Raw genomic sequence first — 23136 nt, forward strand, 5'->3', positions numbered from 1 at the left:
AAACACCTTAGTAAGATTATGCCCATGAATAAATGGAGCAGGCTCTGGTTTCAAAGCTTATTTTAGTGATAGTGACTGCTAATTACAAGGAAAGGTCCTTGTAATTTAACATCAAATAATCTCAGGCAGAGGTGGTGGTGCGTGCCTTTAATCCCAGCACCTGGGAGGCAGAGTCAGGTGGATCTCTGTTAGTTTGAGGCCAGCCTGATCTCTAGAGGTAGTTCCGGAACAGCCAGAGCTACGTGTGAGACCCTTTTTCACAAAAACAAACAAAAAATCAAACAGTCTCTAGTTTTTCAAAACCAGGCCCATTGGTCTGATTTCCCACATCTCTTGTCTTACTGCTGTAGTTTCAAGTACTATAACTACCTCTTTCTGCATTCAAGAAATAGTAGATGGCAAATAAATAAATGAATGAATGAATGGAATAGTAGATGGCTTTGAACAGGCTTCTTTGCCTTTGTACCTGTGCCCTTCCCCCCTCCTCTCCTACCCCTACCCCTTCCTTTCTTCACTTTGAGTCTGTTCATGGTGCCCCAGGCTAGCCTTGAACTCAAGGGTTCATGTGCTCCTCCTGCTTCCACATTCTGAGTACCTGGTATTTCAGGTCTCATTACTTTACTTTGCGTTTGTTTGTTTACAGGGTCTTACTGTGGTAGCTCTTGCTAGCTGTGAACTCATTGTGAAACCCAGACTGGCCTCAAATTCAGTGATTCTCCTGTCTCACCCTCCTGAGTGACAGTACCAGCTTGCTACAATGTCTACCGCATTTCCATGTTTTGAATGTTTGAGAATTAAGATGAACCATGGTGTTTTTCTGTGTTCAGCAGACTTTGTTCTGTTGTCTTTCACTGTTTTCCAATATTGCCTATAGCAGAAAGTTCTCTCAACATGCAATTTTGGTGAGATAGATTGGTCTCCTTGAGGGCTAGAGATGTTTAGTTTCTTATTTAAGGGATACTTCAGCCTCCTGAGTAAGGCACTTCCATAACCCTCTATTAGAAAGCTGTCGCATCCAAAATGGTTTTTACTGTATTCATTCTTAGTAAAAATTCAAGCAGTCTATAATCCCAGTACTTGAGAGGCAGGGGCAGGCGGATCTCTGAGTTTGAGTCCAGCCTGGCCTACATAGTGAATTCCAGGACAGCCAGGGATACACAGAGAAACTCTGTCTCAGAAAACAGAACAAAACAAGAAATTGAATGAATGCATGGAGTGGGGTAGAAAAAATGCAGGGACCTCAGCGAAGCTAGGTCTTGGAGGCACATGCCTATAATCCAGGCAGGAAGATTGCCACCAAGTTCAAAGCTAGCTTGGGCCACTTGATGAGCTTATGGTCAAAGTGAGACCCTGTCTTAAAAACAACAACTACAATTTAAAAAAAAAAAAAAAAAAGCAAGGGCTTGCCATATAAGCCTAACAACCTGAGATTGAGCCCCAGAACCCATGTTGAAAAGCCAGATGTTAGGGTGTGTATCTGTAATCCCAGCATTACTATGCAAAGTGAGAAGCAAAGATGAAAATCACCCCAATAGTCCAGCAGATGTAAGAGAGACCCTGCCCCCCAGTAATGGGTAATGCAAGAATCAACTCTTAAAACATTGTTCTGACCTGCATGCATGTGCATGCTCCCACTATAGCATCTGCTTGTGCATATTTTCTCTCTCTAACACACACACACACACACACACACACACACACTCACTCACAAAATCAACCAATCAGTACATACATACATACTTGCCCTGGCATGGTGGCTTGATCTTAAATCCCAACACTTGGAAGACAGAGGCAGGCAGATAGATCTCCTTGAGTTCAAGGCCATGCAGAGCTAAGACCCTGCCTCAGGGGGGGAAAAAAAAAAGAAAGAAAAGAAAGAAAGAGAAAGAAAGAAAAGCTGAAAAAAAAGAAAGGAAAACTGCTAAAGTTAATTCATTAAAAATTAAATGTTCTGGGGCTGGAGAGATGGCTCGTTAGTTAAGAGCGCTAACTACTCTTCCAAAGGGCCTAGGTTCAATTCCTAACACCCACTTGGCATTTCACAACTGTCTGTAACTCCACTTCCAGGGGATTCAACACCCTCACATAAGACATACATGCAAGCTGGGCGGTGGTGGCGCACGCCTTTACTCCCAGCACTTGGGAGGCAGAGGTAGGCGGATCTCGTGAGTTCGAGGCCAGCCTGGTCTACAAAGTGAGTTCCAGGAAAGGCACAAAGCTACACAGAGAAACCCTGTCTCGGACCCCCCCCCCCAAAAAAAAAAAGACATACATGCAGACAAAAACCAATGAACATAAAATAAAAATAAATAAATCATTTTTTAAAAGTTAAATGTGCTAGCTGGGTGGTGGCAGTGCACGCCTTTAATCCCAGCACTCGGGAGGAAGAGGCAGGCGGATCTGAGTGGGAGGCCAGCCTGGTCTGCAAAGCAAGTTCCAGGACAGCCAGGGCTACCAAAGAGACCCTGTCTCAGAAAACCAACAACAACAACAAAAATTTACTTTATGTGCATGAATTTTTTGTGTGCATGAATGTTGGTGCACCACATTGGTGACTGTCATGTCACCTGGAACTGGGGTTTGGTGATGGTTTGGTGTTTGGGTGACTGCCTCACCATGTGATTGCTAGGAATCAAACCTGAGTCCTCTGCAAGAACAACAAGTGCTCTCACCACTGAGCCATCTTTAGCCTCTTCCTCTTTCTTTTTTGAGACACAGTCTCTCACTGAACCTGGGGCTCACTGATTAGACTAAGCCAGCAAGCCCATTCTCTGCCATCGCCATGGTTGGGATAAAAGCATGTTCACTACACTGGGCTTTTTATGTGTCCACTTGGGGCTGATCTTGGGTCTTCATACTTGAGCAGCAAGTGCTGAAGACTGAGCCATATCCCCAGACCTAGGGCAATCATTTTAATTCGGGACACAGTTGTTCTACCACTGAACTGCACCTCCAGTGAACAGCTCAGATCACCAGGCTGTGTGGCAGGTGCCTTTCCTACTGGGCCATCTTGCCAGCCCTTCTTTTTTGCTTTTCTTTGTCAAGGCCCAGATTGGCCTTGAACTTTGAATCCTCCTACCTCAGCCTCTGGAGTGGCTGGGGATTACAGGTGTGTACTACCACACCTGGCCTTGCTTTTCCATTTTGAAGAACAATTTATTAAGGATAAGGAAAAATTACTTACTCACCAGAGAAAGTCAGGTAGTGATCTTGGGAAGGAGGCAGTAAGTAACAGAGTAGTGGTAGGACCCTAAAACGGAGCTAAATTCCTGGGTTGAAATCCTGCTGGTTTATCAACTAGAGTGTTGAAATGATAGGCATACTGAGAGGACTGAATAATTCAGCAGCTGTCACTTGTCACTTTCCACTCAATGGAAACTGCTACCCTCAGCTCAATTCTACCAATTAACACTTACCAAATATCTATTATGGGCAGGCAAGGACCCAGATCACACACGTGCAAAGGGCCCAGACTGGTCCCATACAGGCCAACTGTGGGTCCAGAGTCTGTGAACTCCTATGAGACCAGTGGTGGCACACGCCTTTGATCCCAGCACTTGGGAATCAGAGGCTGGCAGATCTCTTGAGTTCAAGGCCAGCTGGGTCTTCACAGTGAGTTCCAAGACAGCCAAAGCTGCACAGAGAAACCCTATATTCAAACAAACAAACAAAATAATAACTTTGAGACAGAGTTTCTCCATGTAACTCTGGCTGTCCTAGAACTAGCTGTGTAGACCAGGGTAGCCTTGAACCCAGAGACCATCAGCATCCTCTGCCTCCTGGGATCACATCAGTCAAGAATCACCTTTTCTGAATATGTTAATGTATGTATTCCAGAGGCTTCAAACAATTGCCATTTATCTTAGTATCAAATTACTTGGGGATTTCATAAACATGGCAATTACAACCTTCTTGGGTTGGTGGATTATCAGAAGAGAAAGAAGAGGCATATTGAATAAGTACAATCCAAATAATAATATTTGCTGTGGGCTTTGTGTTACATTGATAATATCTGTGAAGGAAAGATTTGGAAAGTAGGACTAACATTTTTAATACATTTCCATTATTGAAAGTTGGCTGCTGTCAATAGAGTTTTTAAATTACTATTTTGTGTAAGTGCAATGTGAATATGCTATGGCCCATGTGTGGAGGCCAGAGGACAGCTTTGTAGAATTGGGTCTCTCCTTCCACCTTTCTGTGGGCTCAAGGGATTGAACTCAGGTTGTCAGGTTTGGATGGTGAGCTCTTTACCTGCTGAACCACCTTGCCCAGATTTCTTTTAATTGTCTGCAGTTGATAGAGTTTTGAAAGTATGCTAAACAGACTTCTGATTTGAAAACCCAAATTAGCTGCCATTGTTCTGAGTTGCTGAGGTTTGTGATATGTTTATTGTAATTCTACTTTTATTATATGTCAAAAGCTAAGTAAATAAGATAGAGCTCAATTCCTAATAGAACTTATTTTTCTTAACCAGCACCTGTGGAGGCCTCTCAAGAACAGTCATTATTGTGTGAAGGTAATTTTTTTTTTTAATATCTAAGCAAGAAAACATTGTCTATGATGTGTGAAATTAGATACTTTTTATGAATATGTATTGTGTTTCAATTTTTCCTCTAGGTTCAAATTCAGCTGTTAGCATGGAACTTTCAGAACCTGTTGGTAAGAATTTCTGACCATATTTATACAGTAATAGGAAACTTCCAGATTTAAGATGCACATGTACATGTTCTGATGACTGAAATGTCTATGCTTACGCCACGATTAAATTTTTGATATTAGAATTTTAGCACAGACTAGACCAATTAGTGACTGCAAGTGGAGTTGAACAGAAGTGCTAGCTAATTTAAACACAGTGCTTCTTCCGTTGACTTTGTCTGTCTGTCTGTCTGTTTCTTGAGGCTGGATCTTTGTAGCCTTAAACTACTAATCCTATTGCCTCTACTTTCAGAATGCTGGGATTAAAGGCATATCCCGTCATGCCTAGTCTAACATTTCATCAAAATTTCCATCCTTTTAAAAATAACTTTAGTATTCTTAAAAGTTTCCTATTTCCAAGGTGATAATTAAAGTTAATGCCAAAAGTTATTATTTACACAGAAAATTTATCTCCTAAATTCTTTCACACACCTTATTCTGGTTTTTATACTTTCCTTTTCTTCCCCACAGTCAGGACATCTTGATACTGGAATAGGTGCAGTTGGGAATGATGGCTGTCTTGTTTACATGTAGTCTACCCTTAGGAAATGACGCCACGCTAGTATAGCTGTGTGTTATGGTATAGGCTCTGGCTCTGCTGTCAGCCATGAGGCCAGCTTGAAAACCCAGCCATTTCTGCCTCTGTCATGGGTGTCAGGAGAGGAACCTAAGTGACTTGTATTTAAGGACTGTTTAAAGTGCAGGCAAGTCTTTTTTCAAGATATTTATTTAAAATACCTTTCTTCAGTAGAGAATGGAGAGACAGAAATGTCCCCAGAAGAATCATGGGAGCACAAAGAAGAAATAAGTGAAGCAGAGCCTGGGGGTGGCTCCTCAGGAGATGGAAGGCCACCAGAGGAAAGTACCCAAGAAATGATGGAGGAAGAAGAAGAAATACCAAAACCCAAGTCGGTGGTGGCACCCCCAGGTGCTCCTAAGAAAGAACATGTAAATGTAGTATTCATTGGGCATGTTGGTAAGTTGTCCTCACAAATCTCATAAACAATGACCAGAGTTATTGGGGACATCAAAGTGTAGAACATCTTGTTTAGCTACTTGGAGATGTAAAAGAGTAAAACTGAGTCAAAGTAATGAAATATCTAAAATGCTCTGTCCACATGCACACACGTGAGAGTTGACTGCAGGGTCACATGTCTTTACATGCTTTGGGTGTTTTTTGTTTGTTTTGAGACAGGGTTTCTCTGTGTAGCCCTAGCTGTCCTGGAACTCACAGATCCACCTTCTTCTCTGCCTTTGCCTCCTGAGTGCTAGGACTAAAGGTATGTACCACCACTGCCCAGCTGGTTTTATGTTTTTTAACTTGCTTCAGCTGACCAAAAAAAAAAAACCCAAAAAAAACAATGCTTTGTTCTTTAAATTTGGGCAGATCAACTGTTTTGAAATAGCATAGAAACTGGAAGAAAATAAGCTTCAGAATGTGTGTAATGGATAATTAGTTTGTATCCAAGAAATGTGCATGTTTTTTGTTCTTTAGTTGATATGTTCCTTTTAATGGGATTAACTAGTCAGCTTAATTTTGTATGAAATAAGAAATTAGTAATTTAGAGTAACTTCTGGGTATTTTGCCAAGTAACTAGTTTAGTCAAACAAGACCTTGCTTAATTATATGATTTCTGACTTGTCAAATTGTGAGAAGAAAATACTGAATTCTGTGTTGTCTCTCTACCTTGAAACAGGGACTCACTATGTAGTAATCCAGACTGGCCTTCAGCCCATGTTCTTCCTGCCTCAGCCTCCTGAGTTCTAGGATTGCAGAAGATATACCCCACTAAGCTTGACCTATCTCCCTCTTGATATCACACTCCTTTTAGAGAAGAATAACTTTGAAATTTGTAAAAAAATGCCTATCCTGTTTCTTTAAAGTGAAAGATGCCTTTAATTCCAGCATTCTGTAGGCAGAGGCAGGCAGATCTCTGAGTTCAAGGCTAGCCTGGTCTACAGAGTGAGTTCCAGGACAGCCAGGGCTACCCAGAAAAATCTTGTCTCAAACAAAACAAAACAAATTATTTCTTCTTTATCAGTAAAGCATTTCTCAATCATCATTGCCCTGTGGGGAATCTTAGCCTCATTCATTGCACATGGGAGAGGGTCCCTAGAAGTTGATCCTGAAATTCCTATTACAGTTCAGTTGCTTTTGCAAGACTTGACTGTGCATGCTAAAAAAAAAAAATTCCTGTAGTTATATTTGTATATATTGGTGGTGGTTTTTAACCTATGTTCCCATATTTTTGCTGTTCCTTTTAGATGCGGGCAAGTCAACCATTGGAGGGCAAATAATGTAAGTCTCTTTTATCTAATGGTAGAGTTAATCTGGTTGGATAAATTTCAGATGTTGTAAGTGTTCATTTTGCCAGACAAGGGAGATAAAAATTGGTCAGCACTTCAAGTTAGAAACTTTAATCATAAATCATCTGTGTAGGGAAGGCAGAGGTTAAGTAATTGTTATTATAGTGTAATCATTAGTTTTTAATCACTGTCAGACTCTCATGCAACACTGTATTTCTGAAACAAAGCAAAACATGGTATGTGGCCGGGCGTTGGTGGCGCACGCCTTTAATCCCAGCACTCGGGAGGCAGAGCCAGGCGGATCTCTGTGAGTTCGAGGCCAGCCTGGGCTACCAAGTGAGTTCCAGGAAAAGGCGCAAAGCTACACAGAGAAACCCTGTCTCGAAAAAAAACAAAACAAAACAAAACAAAAAAAAACACATGGTATGTGTGTGTGTGGTGATGTTTGCACATGAATAGCTGGAATTAAAGGTGTGTGCCACTACCTGGCTGCTGCTGTGGCTGCTTCTCCTCCTTTTTTAATAATTTTTTTTTTTTTTTAATTTTATGTGCATTGGTATTTTACCTACATGTATTGTCTGTGTGAGGGTGTTAGATTCCCTGGAATTGGAGTCGCAGAATGTTGTAAGCTGCCATGTGAGTGCTGGGAATTAAACTCGGGTCCTTTTGAAGAGCAGCCAGTGCTCTTAACCACCAAGCCATCTCTCCAGGCCCCCTCCCCCTCCCCCTTTTTTTCTTTTTGGCAAGGCATGGTGTTGCATGTCTTTAATTAATTCCAGCACTTGGGAGACAGAAGCAGGTGGATCTCTGTGAGTTCAAGGCCAGTCTTGTCTGTATGTAGAGTTGTAGGTTAGCCAGAGTGGTATAATGAGACCTTGTCTGGAAACAACAACAAATTTTTAAAGATGTTGTTTTTGTATGTGTATGCATTTATGTATGTGCAACCATCCATGCAGGTGGTTGGGGAGGTGGTTACTGAATCTGCTTGGGACTAGAATCACAGGTGGTTTTAAGTTGACTGTTGTGGATGCTGGGAATGGAACTGTGTCCTCAGCAAGAGCAGCAAGTGCTCTTAACTGCTGGTCCATTTCTCCAGGCCTTCTTAAAACTTTATGAAAATATAGAACCCAAGATTACAGAAAGTCTTAGTTGTCTTGGAATATACAGATGGCCCCTGGCTGTAACTGGAAGTCATACTTTGACCTTAGCCCTTTTCCTAGGTGGTCTGATCCTCCTTTATGATGCTGATGACAGTGTGTGATAGCTCCCAGTCACTGGTCACCAAGCTAAACAGTCCTCTACAGTGTACTGTTGCTAGTGGCAGCTAAATAGTTGTGTTTGTGTGTGTGTGCACGCATGAGTGTGTCCTTTTGTGTCTATATATGAGACATTCAGCACTTTAATATTAAGTGGGCTTTGTGTCACTTGATTTTGCCCGACTTGAGCTAATTTAAGTGTCTGAGTTTGTAGAGGGGAGTTAGGCTAAGCAATGACGTTAGGTAGTTTAGGTGTTTTATTATTTTGTATTTTTAAGGAAGCATGTGTGCCAGGGTGGCCTTAAACTCAAGTATGTAGTCTAGGATGATCCAGAATTCCTGATCCTTCTGCTGCTCTACCTCCAAAATGCCTCAATAAAATTATTTTGGTTTTTGGGGGGCAGGGTCTCACTGTGTATGTAGCCCTAGCTGGCCTTGAACTTGTCCTCCTGCCTTTGTTTCCCAAGTGTAGGGATTAAACACCACCATGTCTGGCTAAAAGGTATTTTTGACTGGTGATGGAGTAAGTGAGAATCATGGCAAGTTGCAGTATATCTATAATTTTCTTGGAGTAATGAAAGCTAGCTTTCTGTTTTGTTTTTGTTTAAGATGTATTTATTTTTTATTTTATATGTATGTGTTTACATAATATGTATGTGCACTGTGTGCATGCCTCATGTCCACAGAAGTCAAAAGAGGGAGTTATATCACCCGGGCAATGGTGGCACACGCCTTTAATCCCAGGCACAGGCAGGCATATCTCTGTGAGTTCCAGGCCAGCCTGGTCTACAGAGTGAGTTCTGGGACAGCTGGGGATGTTATACAGAGAAACTCTGTCTCAGAAAACCAAAAAAGGAAGAGTCATATCACCTGGTACTAATTACAGATGGTTGTGAGCCACTGTGTGGGTGCCTGGAAATGAACCTGGGTTCTCTGCAAGAACAACAAACATTTTTAACCACTGAGCCAACTCTCTAGCCCCCAGCTTCCTGTTTTCATTTGCCCCTGGTGCTGGTGTTCCCAGGATCTGTGAATACTAAATAAGAGCTCTGCCACTGAGCTATATTCCCAAACCCAAAGTTTGATTTTGACTCATGAATGAACTGTTCTTTTGATCCTTAAATGTATGTGGATTTTTTTTTTTTTTTTAATTTTTGTGGAGCTAAGGACCGAACCCAGGGCCTGTGCTTGCTAGGCAAGCACTCTACCACTGAGCTAAATCCCCAACCCCAAAAGGGTATTGGGTCCCCTGAAAGTGGAGTTATGGATGGCTGTGAGCTGGGACTTGAACCCGGGTCCTCTGGAAGAACAGCTAGTGCTCTTAACCACTGAGCCATCTCTCCGGCCCCTGTATGTGGATTTAATCAAAGGCAAGTAGTCTGGCCATCATTCCAAGATTTTTTTTTTCAATCAAAGAAGGGTGGTGGTGTGAGAGTGTGTATACACTGATTAAGCTCCCTAGTAATGCCTGCTAGTTTTTATTCAATCCAAATCCAAGCCCCCGTCCCTCTCATCCTAAATATTACCTACATAATCACCTACAGTATGATGTTCTTCACAATCTGAATGTAAAAAAAAAAAAAGTGAAAAGGTCACCCTAACTACAGTATATGCATGTGTGTTGGTCTGCATATGTGTTTGCATATATGCAGAGATCCAAGATTGGTGTTAGCTTATTCATTGAGGCAAGGGTCTCAATCATACCCAGAGCTCCCTGATTTGGCTAATCTCACTGGTCGTTGTACTCTTGGATTCTGTCCCTGCCTGTGAGGCTGGAATAACTGGCATGGCAGACCTGCCTCTCCCACCTGACATTTACATAGGTTCTGGGGATCTGAACTCCAGTTCTCATGTTTGTGTGACAAGTTCTGTAACCACTGAGCCATCTCCCCAGCCCCAAATTTTACCATTTTATAAAAACTACCTACTTGCAAAGACACTGACTGACCTCTAGTAGTGCATTCTGGTATTGACAATTTTTTTTTTTTTTTTTTTTTGGTTTTTTCGAGACAGGGTTTCTCTGTGTAGCTTTGTGCCTTTCCTGGAACTCACTTGGTAGCCCAGGCTGGCCTCGAACTCACAGAGATCCGCCTGGCTCTGCCTCCCGAGTGCTGGGATTAAAGGCATGCGCCACCACCGCCCGGCGGTATTGACAATTTTTTAAAAATCTTTTTGCGTGTGTGTGTATATGTGTTTGTGTGTGCATGTGAGGGGGGGGAGCACATGCATGCCATGTTGTGCATATAGAGGACAAAGGAAATCCTCAGTCTTCACCTTCCTCCTTGGGTGAGATAGGGTCTCTTGTTGGTTGTTGTGTATACCAGGCTAGCTGTCCTTCCACCCCAACCCCCCAGCTTCCCGATCCCTATAAAGGGACGACTGAAATGAATAATAAGCAGCACTGGTTACCGAGGAAAGGTAACGAGGCACGGCCAAGACTGCCTAGTAGCAGAGAGCTTTATTAGGAGGAAGAGGGGGGTGAGAGGGATACAAGAGAACCAGGCCTGGGAAGGAGCAGAGAGAAAGATGATGGGGTGGGGGGAGAGAGAGCAGAACAGAATGGGAGGGGGGGTCTGCATCAGGCTTTTTAAGGGTTCCCAGTGAGCATGCACAGGTGGGCTTACGGAGCTATACCACACATGTGCTGATTGTGTGACCACGCTGCGCGCACATCGTCATGAGACGCAAGACCTTTTAACTCCTGAACTGCTCATGTGGAGTAAGGGTAGAATTCTGACGACGACGACGACGACGACGACGATCACAGACGTGTGTGTGTGTGTGTGCTACTGTGTCTGGGTTCTAGGGGTCTGAACTGAGGTTGTCTAGGCTTGTGCAGCAAACCACCCACTGAGCCACCTTCTCAATTTGATACATCTTTATAATTACTTAAAGGTCCTAAAATTGGGATTTCTTCTCAAAATTTGGACCTGTTTGTTCAAAGTTGGTCATCAGAGGACCCAAGGGCATGCTTTTGAGTTGCCTAATTGATAGTCCTCAGTGGTAATCCTGCTGTTGTAAATGTCCCTAAAACAGTTAGCTAAGAGGGTTCTGTGGTTGCAAGTGTTATACCTATTTATTGGTGTTTTAGACAGTATGCTTTTTATTGATGGGCTGTAGTTAGGGTGGCCTCTTCACTGCTTTATTTTTTTACATTCAGATTGTGAAGAACATCATACTGTAGTAGGTGATTATGTAGGTAATATTTGGGATGAGAAGGATGGGGGCTTTGATTTGGATTGAATAAAAGCTAGCACGCATTACTAGGGAGCTATTCAGACAATAGTCTCACATTGACAAGAGCTATTTTAAAATTATCTCACTTTGAAAAGTCATTTGACAGAACTTCATTGCTTGCACATTAGAATTTATACACATCTAAATTAAGGGATAGATATTACATATACTGATCTTAATATGTCCTGAGGAATCTTTAATATGAAAATTTTTTGTCTTACATGTTCATTTGCATGTGGGTACATGTGTGTTGGTCTTACAGAAAGATACCAGAAACAATACAAAGTTCCCATAGTCCCTTTATTCATTCTAACCTAATGTGAAAATCATACATAAACTATGGTCCAATAATCAAACTGGAAAACCAGGGCTGGGGATAGAAATCGGTGTCAAGAGTACTAACTCAGCAACCATGTGTAAGGTCTTGGGTTGAGTCCTCAGCACTGCTTACAAAAAGAAAAAAATACCAGGTGATGGTGGCGCACACCTTTGATCCCTACCTACATTCAGGAGGAGGCAGAGATAGGCAGATCTGTGAGTTCATTGCCAGCCTGGTTTACAGAGTGAGTTTCCAGGAAGCCAGGACTATACAGCGAACCCCTTTCTTGGAAAAATAAATAACAACAACAACAAAGCAAAGCTTGACCTTGGTTGGTGTTAGTTGGTCGTTGGTTGGTTGGTCTGCCCGCCTGGTGCAGGGTGCCACCATAACCATCAAGTTTGCATTGCAACTTGTAACATCAACAGCACATCTGATGGTCACTTAAAAATTAAACAGCAGATCCTTATTGAATGTCACCAATTTTTTCCATTGTTAATTTCTTATGTTCTCGAATTATATATAATATAGCATTAGTATATCTCCATAGCCCTCAATCTGTAACATTTACAGTTTTCCTTCCTTTATGGTCTTTGTCATCTTTAAAAAAACAAATGATTTGCATTTGTGTGTATATGTTCGTGTGCCTACTTATATTATAAATATGTATTATGTGTATGCATGTACCTGAGCAGGCTAGACGAGGATGCTAGATGTCCTGCAACTGTGGTTACAGGCAATTGTGAGCTCCCATGTGGGTGCTGGGAATCAAACCTGGGTCCTCTGCAAGAGCAGCAGTTGCTCCTAACCACTGAGCCATCTTTCCATGCCCCCTCCCCTTTTTAAAAATGTATGTGTATGGTAATGCCCCAGGAGACCAGAAAAGAGTGTTGGCTCTCCTGGAGTTGGAGTTACAGGTGACTTGAGCTGCCTAATGTGAGTGCTGGGAACTGAACTGAGGTCCTCCTGAAGAAAAGAAAACCTCTTAACTGCTGAGCCGTCTCTGACCCCTGGCCTTAGTAATTTAAAGAATGTGAACTGGTTATTTCATATAGTGTTCTGTGGTTTGGACAGGACTGATACTTTCTTGTATCAAGAATATCACAGAAGGGCCTGGAGAGATGGCTCAGAGGTTAAGAACACTGACTGTTCTTCCAGAGGACCTAGGTTCAATTCCCAGCACCCACATGGCAACTCACAACTGTCTGTAACTCCAGCTTGGGGGAATCTGGCACTCTCACACAGGCATACATGAGGGCAAAACACAAATGCACCAAAAATAAAATAAAAATCTTAAAAAAAAAAAAATCACAGAATACATACGATACTTTGTGTCATGTGGGGATGATGCTATCAACTGTGTTTTACATACTCAATATAGTTTACAAAGTATTGATGCGAGCTCCGGCCATTACTTTTGTAAAGTATTGACTGTTTTTCACTGTGAAGTATTTTTGTTCTCATCTAATAATTTGATACAAATATCCTTTTTATACTAGCTCTACAAATGGCACATTGACTTTAAAAGAGCTGGGTTTTTGCCTAGTGAGATGACTCGGTGGCAAAGGTCACCAAAGCTAACCACCTGGACTCAGTCCCTGGGACCCACATGGTGGCAGAGGAAGACTGACTGCTGCAAACTGATTTCCACAGAAATAAATGGGGGCAGTTCTTTTTCTCAGGAGCCGTTTCTCTGTAGTTCAGATGCCCTTCAAGTGCTTGAACAGTTTCCTTACTGTACTGAGTCACTAAAATGTATTCTTTTTTGGTCTTTAACTGTTTTCAGGTATTTGACTGGAATGGTGGACAAAAGGACACTTGAGAAATATGAACGAGAAGCTAAAGAAAAAAACAGAGAAACCTGGTATAGTAAACTTTTATGATACTAGAAGTTACTTTTAAGGAAACACGGTACCTTTAATGTTTTGGTGGTCTGTTCAAATGCATATTTTCAGTCAGGCCCAGTGCTACAAGCTTAGGGTCCCAGTACTCTGATGCTTGATGCCAAGAGTTTGAGGCCAACCTGGGCAACATAGTGAGGCCCTATCTCAATAGAAGGGATTTAAAACAAATTTTTGACATCTAAAATACTGTATAATAAAGGCAAAGTTTTCTTTTTCTCACATCATAATGTGAGATGATGACTTCCTAACTTACACAAAGATGATTTGGGAGTCATTTAAACATCTAGTAGTAAGAGAACTGTTTAATAAACTTTAAGACATCCATCTAATTGGGCAGTTGTGGTGCTCATCTTTAATCTAGCACTCAGAGGCAGAAGCAGGCAGACCCCTGAATTTGAGGCCAGCCTGATCTACAAAGTGAGTACAGGAGAGCCAGGGCTGCACAGAGAAACTGTCTCAAATAAACCAAAGGGAGGAAAAAAGTTTATATTATGAAATTTATACTAAGCAGGATTAGAACTTAACATTGCAGTGGTGTTTGGAGAGAAAAGAACTATGATTGTACATAGGATATGTAATCATTATGTAAATAAGTGCTGGAAGAAAAAAAATCAATGGTAAGAGAAAAGAGCCTGTGTGTGTATGTGTATGTGTGTTTGTGAGCACACGTGCACAGACATGTGTGAGGGTGCTTTGTGACCTTACTTATTTTGTTTTTTAAAATTACACATTTTGGGAGTGTAGGTGAGTAGTTCAGTGAATGCTTAGCTTGTATGAGAAACTTGGGTTAAGTCCCTGGCACTTGAAAGAAGTCTGCAGCCCTTAATCTCACTGCGACACTAATGCTCCTCTTCAGAAAGGACCACGATGTTGTTGTTGTTGAGACAGAGTCTCTGTAGCTCTGCTTGGCCTGGAACTCACTATGTAGACCAGGCTGGCTTCAAATTCAGAGATCACCTGCCTCTGATTCCCGAGTGCTGGGATTGAAGGGGTGTGCCAGCATGCCTGGCAAATGGGAAGTCTTAATTAGTATTAGACTAAAAAAGATTACAAGCTGTTACTATGGATGTTTTGAAACAATTTCTGTAGAATTAAATAATTCTCACACAGTGAAGTGATAGCAGAATTTTTGTTTTGTTTTGTTTGTTGATACAAGGTTTCTCTGTTTAGCCCTGGCTGTCCTGGGACTCACTCTGTAGACCAGGCTAGCCTCAAATTCACAGAGATCTGCCTGCTTCTGCCTCCCAAGTGCTGGAATCAAAGGCATATGCCATCACTGGGGCATATCAGTAGTTAATAGTAAGTAACCAGTGTTCCAACATGCTGTGAATGGTGGCCTTGTGGAGAAATATGCTTTTTTTGAGATGAGGTCTCATTCTGTAGCTCAGATTGGCCTCAAATTTAATTGTAGGTAGTCTTCAAATGATTACAGGTATTGGCTTACAGGTATGAAACATGCTCTGGCTTTAATATCCTGTTTTTTGCAATCATCGTATTCTGTTATATAATTAGAAAAGTGAAATAAGGAGGTGTTGACTTCACTCTATGATACTGGAATTAGTTGTATTAGTTATTTTTCTACTGCTGTGATAAAACACCATGACCAGAAGCAGCTTATAGAAGGAAAAATTATTTGGGCCTACAGTTCCAGAGGGATACGACAAATCCACACGACTGGGAGGCATAGCAGCAGGCAGTCATGGTGGCTGGAGCAGGCAGGCTGAGAGTGAACCTGAAGTAGTGTAAGGCTTTCAGTTCTCCAAGCCAGCCTTAGTGACTGACGTACCTCGTCCACAAGGCCACACCTTCTAAGCCTCCAACTGTGGACCAGAATATCCCATGCCCAAGACTTTGGGAGACATTTCATTCAAACCACAGCATTAATATTATGACTCATCTTTGTTTTTCCTTTTCTCTGTCACCTCTTCTTTTCTTTCTTACAGGATTTTTGATGGGTAGCCGGGATGGTCTCAAACATTCGCTATCCTCCTGCCTCAGTCTCTCTGATGCTGGAATTAGAGATGTGCAATACCACACCCAGCACTTAAGTAGTCTTTCTCCCTATGTGGTCAGTTTCCTTTTATGAATCATGTTGCTTATGGACTAGCTCACTATGTATAGGCTTTGTTTGCATCATAACAATGTATCTTTAATTTTCTTGGTTTTATTTTACTAGTCTTCCTTATGACACAGATGAATAGTGGAGATGAAACTGGATGTCACATTTAGTTAGTTACATGCTTCTTGGTAGAAGAATATTTTTAATGATAATCTTTTTTTTTTTTTTTTTTTTTTTTTTTTTTTTTTAAATATCCTCCAGGTACTTGTCTTGGGCCTTAGACACAAATCAGGAGGAACGAGACAAGGGTAAAACGGTAGAAGTGGGTCGTGCCTATTTTGAAACCGAAAAGAAGCATTTTACAATTCTAGATGCTCCTGGCCATAAGAGTTTTGTCCCAAATATGATTGGTGGTGCTTCTCAAGCTGACTTGGCTGTACTGGTAAGAAAGACATTTCTTTCTGGGCTTTTTGTTATTGTCTGGGCGTATTTATTAATAGCGCACGTGTTCTCTTTTCTTTCCCATTGTAAGGGTTCCCATGGCCTTTATATATTGCTGTGCCACTGATTTGTGAAATAGGGTCTCACCATGTAACTCAGGCTGGCCTGGAATTTGATATGTAGACCAGGCTGGCCTCAGACTCAGATTTACTGGCCTCTGATTTAAGGTGTACTCCACAACCTAACTTTAAAATTCTAATTCACCCTCAGGAAGTTGTAGTGCATTATAACACTATACAGAGTCATAATATTCATTTTTGTCACTCTTATCTCCCCAAGAACTCTTTATAATTGGCTTATAGAAAATACACTAAACATTTTATCGTGGCTGTTATCTGTGTGTCAGAATTTAGTGGTTTGTTTGCAGGTTTTTTGTTGTTTTTTTTTTTTTTTTTTTTTTTTTTTTTGGTCTCTTTTTTTTTTTTCTTCGAGACAAGGTTTCTCTGTGTTGTTTTGGAGCCTGTCCTGGATCTCACTCTGTAGACCAGGCTGGCCTCGAACTCACAGAGATCCGCCTGCCTCTGCCTCCCAAGTGCTGGGATTAAAGGTGTGGGCCACCACCGCCCGGCTCTGTCTTTTCTTTTTTTTTTTTTTTTTTGGGGGGGGGGGGGCGGGGAGTTTTTCAAGACAGGGTTTCTCTGTGTAGCTTTGCACCTTTCCTGGAACTCATTCTGTAGTCCAGGCTGGCCGAGTTGCTGGGATTAAAGGCGTGCACCATCACCGCCCAGCCTGTATTTTCTTTTAATGCGGAGCCCACAAAGATTAAAATTAACCCTGTGTATCTCCTTCCCTTCCTTCTTGCTTGGTAGTACATACTGTCCTCAAACTTACTATCCTCTTGTCTCAGACTCTTAAATGCTAGGATTACAAGTATGCATCAGCACACATCCATTTTGATTGTAGTATTAGAGATTCAACCCAGTGCGGGCTGCGGATATGGCTGAATGCTTGAGAGGACATACTGTTCCTGCATAGAACCTGAGGTTCTCTCAGGTTCCACATCAGGTGGCTCACGATTGCCTGTAACTCAAGCTTCAAGGGTATCTGATGCTTCTGGCTTTAGCAGGCACCTGCACTCACCGGCACTTACCTGCATGCACACACAAAAGAGATTAAACCTGGGGCTATGAAATTGTTAAACACATATCTCCTCACATCCTTTACCTGAAAAGAAGGTATTTGAAATGTTTTAACTATATGCACATATCCTAGATTTATGGGAGTTGAAGGGTTAGAGAAAACATTGTTTATTTTGATACTTGGCACAGCCCATAGAAATGACTCTACCAGGGCTGGAGAGATGGCTTAGCGGTTAAGAGCACTGGCTGCTCTTCCAGAGGTCCTGAGTTCAATTCCCAGAAACCACATGGTGGCTCCCAACCATCTGTAATGAGATCTGGCTCGCTCTTCTAGCATGCAGGAAGAACACTGTATACATAATAAATAAATCTTAAAAAAAAAAAAGAAAGAAAGAAAGAACTCTACCAGGCCGGGCAGTGGTGGCACACACCTTTAATCCCAGCACTCAGGAGGCAGAGCCAGGCGGATCTCTGTGAGTTCGAGGCCAGCCTGGGCTACAGAGTGAGTTCCAGGAAAGGCCCAAAGCTACACAGAGAAACCCTGTCTCAAAAAAAAAAAAAAAAAGAAAGAAAGAAAGAAAATAAGGAACTACCAATGAGCCATACCTATTCAAACCCAAACCCTCAAATCTTTAAGCCATTTCGACATACTCATTGTATAGTACACATGCTTCTCTTGCAAACTTGTGTGTGTGTGTGTGTGTGTGTGTGTTGTTGTTTTGAGACAGGGTTTCTTTGTGTAACAGTCCTGCGGGTCCTGAAACTTGCTATGTAGACCAGGCTAGCCTTGAAGTCTCTGAGATCCGCATGCCTCGGCCTCCCAAGTGCTCTGATTAAGGTGTGCACCTCCACCGCCCACTGGAAACTTAAAATGTTTTGCTGCTAGATTTGGTGTGTGTGTCGGGGGGGAATCTGAATATCTAAGAATAAATTACTTGATTTCTTGGAATAGGTAATCTCAGCCAGGAAAGGAGAGTTTGAAACCGGATTTGAAAAAGGAGGACAGACAAGAGAACATGCAATGTTGGCAAAGACAGCGGGTGTCAAACACTTAATCGTGCTTATTAATAAGATGGATGATCCAACTGTGAACTGGAGTAACGAGAGGTAAGCACGGATGCTTTCCTGGCTGTTTACAGGCATATTGGTGAAGAAAAGGATGTTTTGTTAGTGTTTGCATTGTTTATTCCAGCTTTTCTAAGCTTTCATTTGTTTACTGGTGAAACTAGTACTCAGTTGGCATAATTGTGTTATTTCTAAATATTCATAGATATGAAGAATGTAAAGAGAAACTAGTACCATTCTTGAAAAAAGTTGGCTTCAATCCAAAAAAGGACATTCATTTTATGCCCTGCTCAGGACTGACGGGAGCAAATCTCAAAGAGCAATCAGATTTCTGTCCTTGGTATATGTGAGTAACCTTTTATTACTTTTTTAAAAGGAGGATGGGCATATCTAAATAATAATTGAAAGAAATTTTGTCTGTAGTCTTGGTTTTAAAAATACCAGGATCTTTGACTTCTAAAATGCTTATTTTTTTTTTTTTTTTTAATATGTGAAATACTTAGGGGTGTGTGTTGTATGCTTATGTATGTAATGTGCCAGGGTGTGTGTGTGTGTTGTATACTTGTGTGTGTAATGTGCATGGGTGTCTGTGGTGTATGCAATATGTGTAAGAAGATGTGCTTTGCCCATGTTTATGTGTATACAGGCCAAAGGTGTTTTTGTGAGTTTTTCACTGAGCCTGAAACTACCTGATTTGGCTAGAGTGCCTGGCTAGTAAGCCCTGGGATCAGTCTGTCTCCTCCCAGTGCTGGGATTACAGATGCATGCCACCACCTGGCTTTTATATTGGTGTTGGGTCCAGACTCATGTCCCTGTGCTGGCATAGCAGGCAGTGTACTCAGTGAGCCGTTTCCCAGCCCTCTGTATTCTTCAAGTCAAACAAATTCTTTGTGTTTTTTGTTTTGAGATAGGGTAGCGGAGCCTGTCCTGGAACTCACTTTGTAGACCAGGCTGGCCTCGAACTCACAGAGATCGACCTGGCTCTGCCTCCTGAGTGCTGGGATTAAAGCATGTGCCACCACCACCTAGGTGTCCTATAAGTTCTTTATGGGCGCTTTGGCCTATAACTCAAGTCAATAGATTGCTTGTCTTATAAGCATGAGGATTCTGAGTTCAATTTCCCAGGAGGATATGTCACAGTACATACAATTAGGGGACAGAGTTGGGCGTGGTGGTACATGCCTATAATCCCAGCACTTGAGGACTCAGGCAAGAGATCTGAGTTTGAGACAAGTCAAGAAGACCTATCAAAATCGTCCTTGTGTGGTTAGTATTATAACGTAGGCTGTACAAGTCCCTTTTCTAGACATCACATAAATTTATGGGGAAGTTAGGCCAGCATGGCTCGGCAGGTCAAGGTGCTTGCTGCCAAGCCTCATGACTTGAGGTCTTTGTCCAGAGCCCAGATCATTAAAGGAGAGAACTGACCTGTGCAAATTATCCTCTGACTTCCATATCCATGTACTCACACACATAGATGAACATCCAGTGTGTTTGTAGTTTGTTGTTTCGTTGTGTTCTGTTTTGAGACAAGAATCTCACTATGTAGCCTCGGTTAGCCTGGAACTTCTTAACCTCTCCTCTGAACCTCCCAAGTGCTGGGATTACAGGGTGGTGTCACCATATCTGGCCAAGTAAGGTATTCTGTTTTATTTTAGTTTTCTGAGGTGTAAGTTTCATGAAATGGAAATATATAAATGAAAAAAAAATGTGCATAGATTTTTTAAAAATTACTGTTAACTTTCTTTAATGGATATTATTCTGTTCTCAGTGGCTTACCATTTATTCCATATCTGGATAATTTGCCAAACTTCAATAGATCAGTTGATGGACCAATCAGGCTGCCAATTGTCGATAAGTACAAGGTACCTCAAATATTAAAGTTACTGGATTTCAGGGGAGTTGAAATCATTGTGTTTTGTTATAAGTTATAAAAAATGTATTAAGAGTAATGTTTATTGTCTTTCTGAGTGCTTGCATATGGAAGGCTATGATTTACACAAGAAGCTTAACTTGTATATTTTCAGTAAATTAGTCATTTTTTTAGCTGCAGTATTGATACAATGAAAAGGCTGTTCTGAAAATTTTTTCACCTTAAAAATTATAGATATTGATAAGTAGCCTTGCAAGAATAGTGCACTAAGTTATAATAGTACCAATACATGAGGGCTTATGTTGTCAGTGTGCACTTCTTGGGTGTGGTGGTGCATGCTTTTAATCTCAGCACTTGGGAGGCAGAGACAGGTGGATCTTTTAACTCAGGGCCAGCCTTATCTACATAGCAAATTCCAGGCTAGCTAGGGCTACATAGTGAGACCCTGTCTCCAAAAAAAAAAAACAAAAAACAAAAAAACAAAAAACAAAAAAACTTTAAACCCCTACAAAAAAATTCACTTCATTGGTTTCAATTGGATTTTCAACTTGGTTATTTAGGTACTTTGTTTTGCAATACAGGGTCTTTAACCTAGGGCTTTGTGCAGATCAGGTAAGATGTCTGCCAGTGAGCTCCATCCCAAGCCCTTAACTTAATCTTTTAAACTCTGACAGTACCAATTCATGTAATATTTACCTATTTTTAAGTCTTTTGTCCTTCAATTAGCTCCATTCTAAACAATTAAGTTTCTAGATCTGTACAAACAATTCAGATCTTCCAACATAAAATTCTGTGGTTATCTGCATGAAGCTAGAACTTCTGAAACCTTGAGCATTCCTTGTTATTTTTACTATAATTGTACTAAGGCCTAAGATACAAATTATTATGGGAGTATTTATCACCTTCTCTGTGTTTAAGAATAATCATAAGTGGGTGTCGAGAAGGCTCAGTAGTTGAGAGCACTGACTGCTCTTCCAAAGGACCTGGGTTCAATTCCCAGTAACCACGTGGCAGTTCACAACCATCTGTAACTCCAAGATCTGACACCCTCACACAAACATACATGCAGGGAAGACACCAATGCCCATTAAATAAAAATAAGTAAATTATATATAAAAGCAAAAAGAATAGACTTTAAAAAATATCATAAGCATTCTGCCACTTATTAAACTAAAGACTTTCCTTGATAGATAAATCCTATAGAATTTCTCTTGGGGCTGTTCACCTGCTATAACCAGCACTAAAAGTCTGTGTGTTTTTAATTTTTTTATTCTATATTTCAATAGGATATGGGGACTGTGGTCCTGGGAAAGCTGGAATCTGGATCTATTTGTAAAGGCCAGCAGCTTGTAATGATGCCAAATAAGGTAAGAGTTTAGCATGTGTTCATATGGTCGCTCTTGAAAATATCAGATGCCAAACTTTTCAAAAACTTAGGAATTTCCACTAATTTTTATAAGTAATAATTATTTTATTAATGCTCAGTGTGAACTATAAGAAGACATGAGTTTTTTCACTCAGTGGCAATGGAAGGGTCAGCTGATCCTTCAAGCATGTTAGAGCTAGAAGGTGCACCATGAAAGTTTGAAACCATCAACCTGTCCCATCATTGATAGGAGCAAATCAAATAAGAGATTTGGAGTGATTGAGGAAGTGCTTTAAAGGTTGACAAAACAGATGATTAAGACAGCGTGGAAGAAAACTCAGGTTCAGCCCTGGTGTGTCTCTGTGTCTGTAGTCTGGGTCATTTAGATGCCACAAAATAGTATGTCCAAGACTATACATTCAGGGATTTTTTTTAATCTTTTGGGGTTTTGTTTTGTTATTATTAAACACTCCCACCCCAGGCTAAGGACATGGCTGTTGCTAACCAGGCACTTTTATCATAGAGCTAAATCCGCAATTCCCTAACATCATTTCTACTAGGTTATATACAGGTTTGAGGCCTGTTTAGATAACTGAAAAAAAAAAAAAAAATTAAGTTGGGTGTGGTGGCATGCCTTTAATCCCAGTACTTGGGAGGCAGAGGCAGGCTGATCTCTGAGTTTGAGGCCAGCCTGGTACACAAAGGGAGTTTTAGGACAGCCAGGGCTACACAAAGAAATTGTCTTGAAAAACCAATAAAGAGGAAAAAAAATATTTAAGGGCTGGCTGGGTGGTTTACTGGGTAAAATGCTACAAAGAACCCATGTAAAGGTAAAAGGAGACAACTACTCCACAAAATTGTCCTGACCTTTTCTTCTCCACCTGGGCTCTGTAGCATTCACCACACACACACACACACACACACCAGACACAATGAAAAACAAACAAAACCCTTCGTTAGTGGATTTTAAGTTAGATTTGATGATTTCTACTTTGAGGTATTATAAAATTATTCCAAGATACAAGTTGATGTTTTATTGCTTTCAAGGTAATTACCTTCTGTTAACTCTTGCTTTTATACAAATAATACATGTACTCCTGGGTTTTCAGTGCCTGTACATATCACCTCTCTGTCTTTCCCATGCAGGGCTGTGTTATTTTATCAGTGAAACAAAAGAGTCCCACAGTGACAACAGTACATATATTAACAATACTGCTGTGCTGACCATTGCAGCACATGACTGTCTAGTTCTTTCCCACAAGCTTATCTTGCACTCATTACACAATGTGCTTTTAAAAAGAGATTTACTTATTTTTATTTTGTATATGAATGTTTGGCCACATCTGTGCATCATGTACACCTGGTGCCCCGAGGAGCCAGCAGAGAGTATTAGCTTTCCTGTAACTGGAGTTACGTGCAGATAGTTGTGAGAAACCAGTTGGTGCTGGAAATTGTTCCTGGGTCCTTTGTAAAAG

General features: G+C 41.2%; 1 protein-coding gene across 5 annotated transcripts in view; it reads left to right on the top strand.

Annotated features, from left to right (window-relative positions):
* The window catches only part of Gspt1 (G1 to S phase transition 1), a 34958-nt gene that overhangs the window by 6754 nt on the left and 5068 nt on the right, over positions 1 to 23136 (top strand). Inside the window, exons 2-11 of one of the 5 annotated variants that reach the window (XM_059269979.1) lie at positions 4475 to 4516; positions 4618 to 4659; positions 5447 to 5671; positions 6961 to 6994; positions 13601 to 13678; positions 16039 to 16219; positions 18310 to 18464; positions 18628 to 18768; positions 20194 to 20287; positions 21582 to 21662. In XM_059269979.1, the coding sequence (XP_059125962.1) occupies positions 4475 to 4516; positions 4618 to 4659; positions 5447 to 5671; positions 6961 to 6994; positions 13601 to 13678; positions 16039 to 16219; positions 18310 to 18464; positions 18628 to 18768; positions 20194 to 20287; positions 21582 to 21662 (1073 nt within the window). Of the gene's footprint in view, positions 1 to 4453; positions 4517 to 4617; positions 4660 to 5443; positions 5672 to 6960; positions 6995 to 13600; positions 13679 to 16038; positions 16220 to 18309; positions 18465 to 18627; positions 18769 to 20193; positions 20288 to 21581; positions 21663 to 23136 lie in introns of those variants that run through there. The other 4 variants (XM_059269978.1, XM_059269977.1, XM_059269974.1 and 1 more) reach the window with 4 other exon arrangements.

This window comes from Peromyscus eremicus, chromosome 8a (assembly GCF_949786415.1).
Source record: "Peromyscus eremicus chromosome 8a, PerEre_H2_v1, whole genome shotgun sequence".
NCBI lineage: Eukaryota > Metazoa > Chordata > Mammalia > Rodentia > Cricetidae > Peromyscus > Peromyscus eremicus.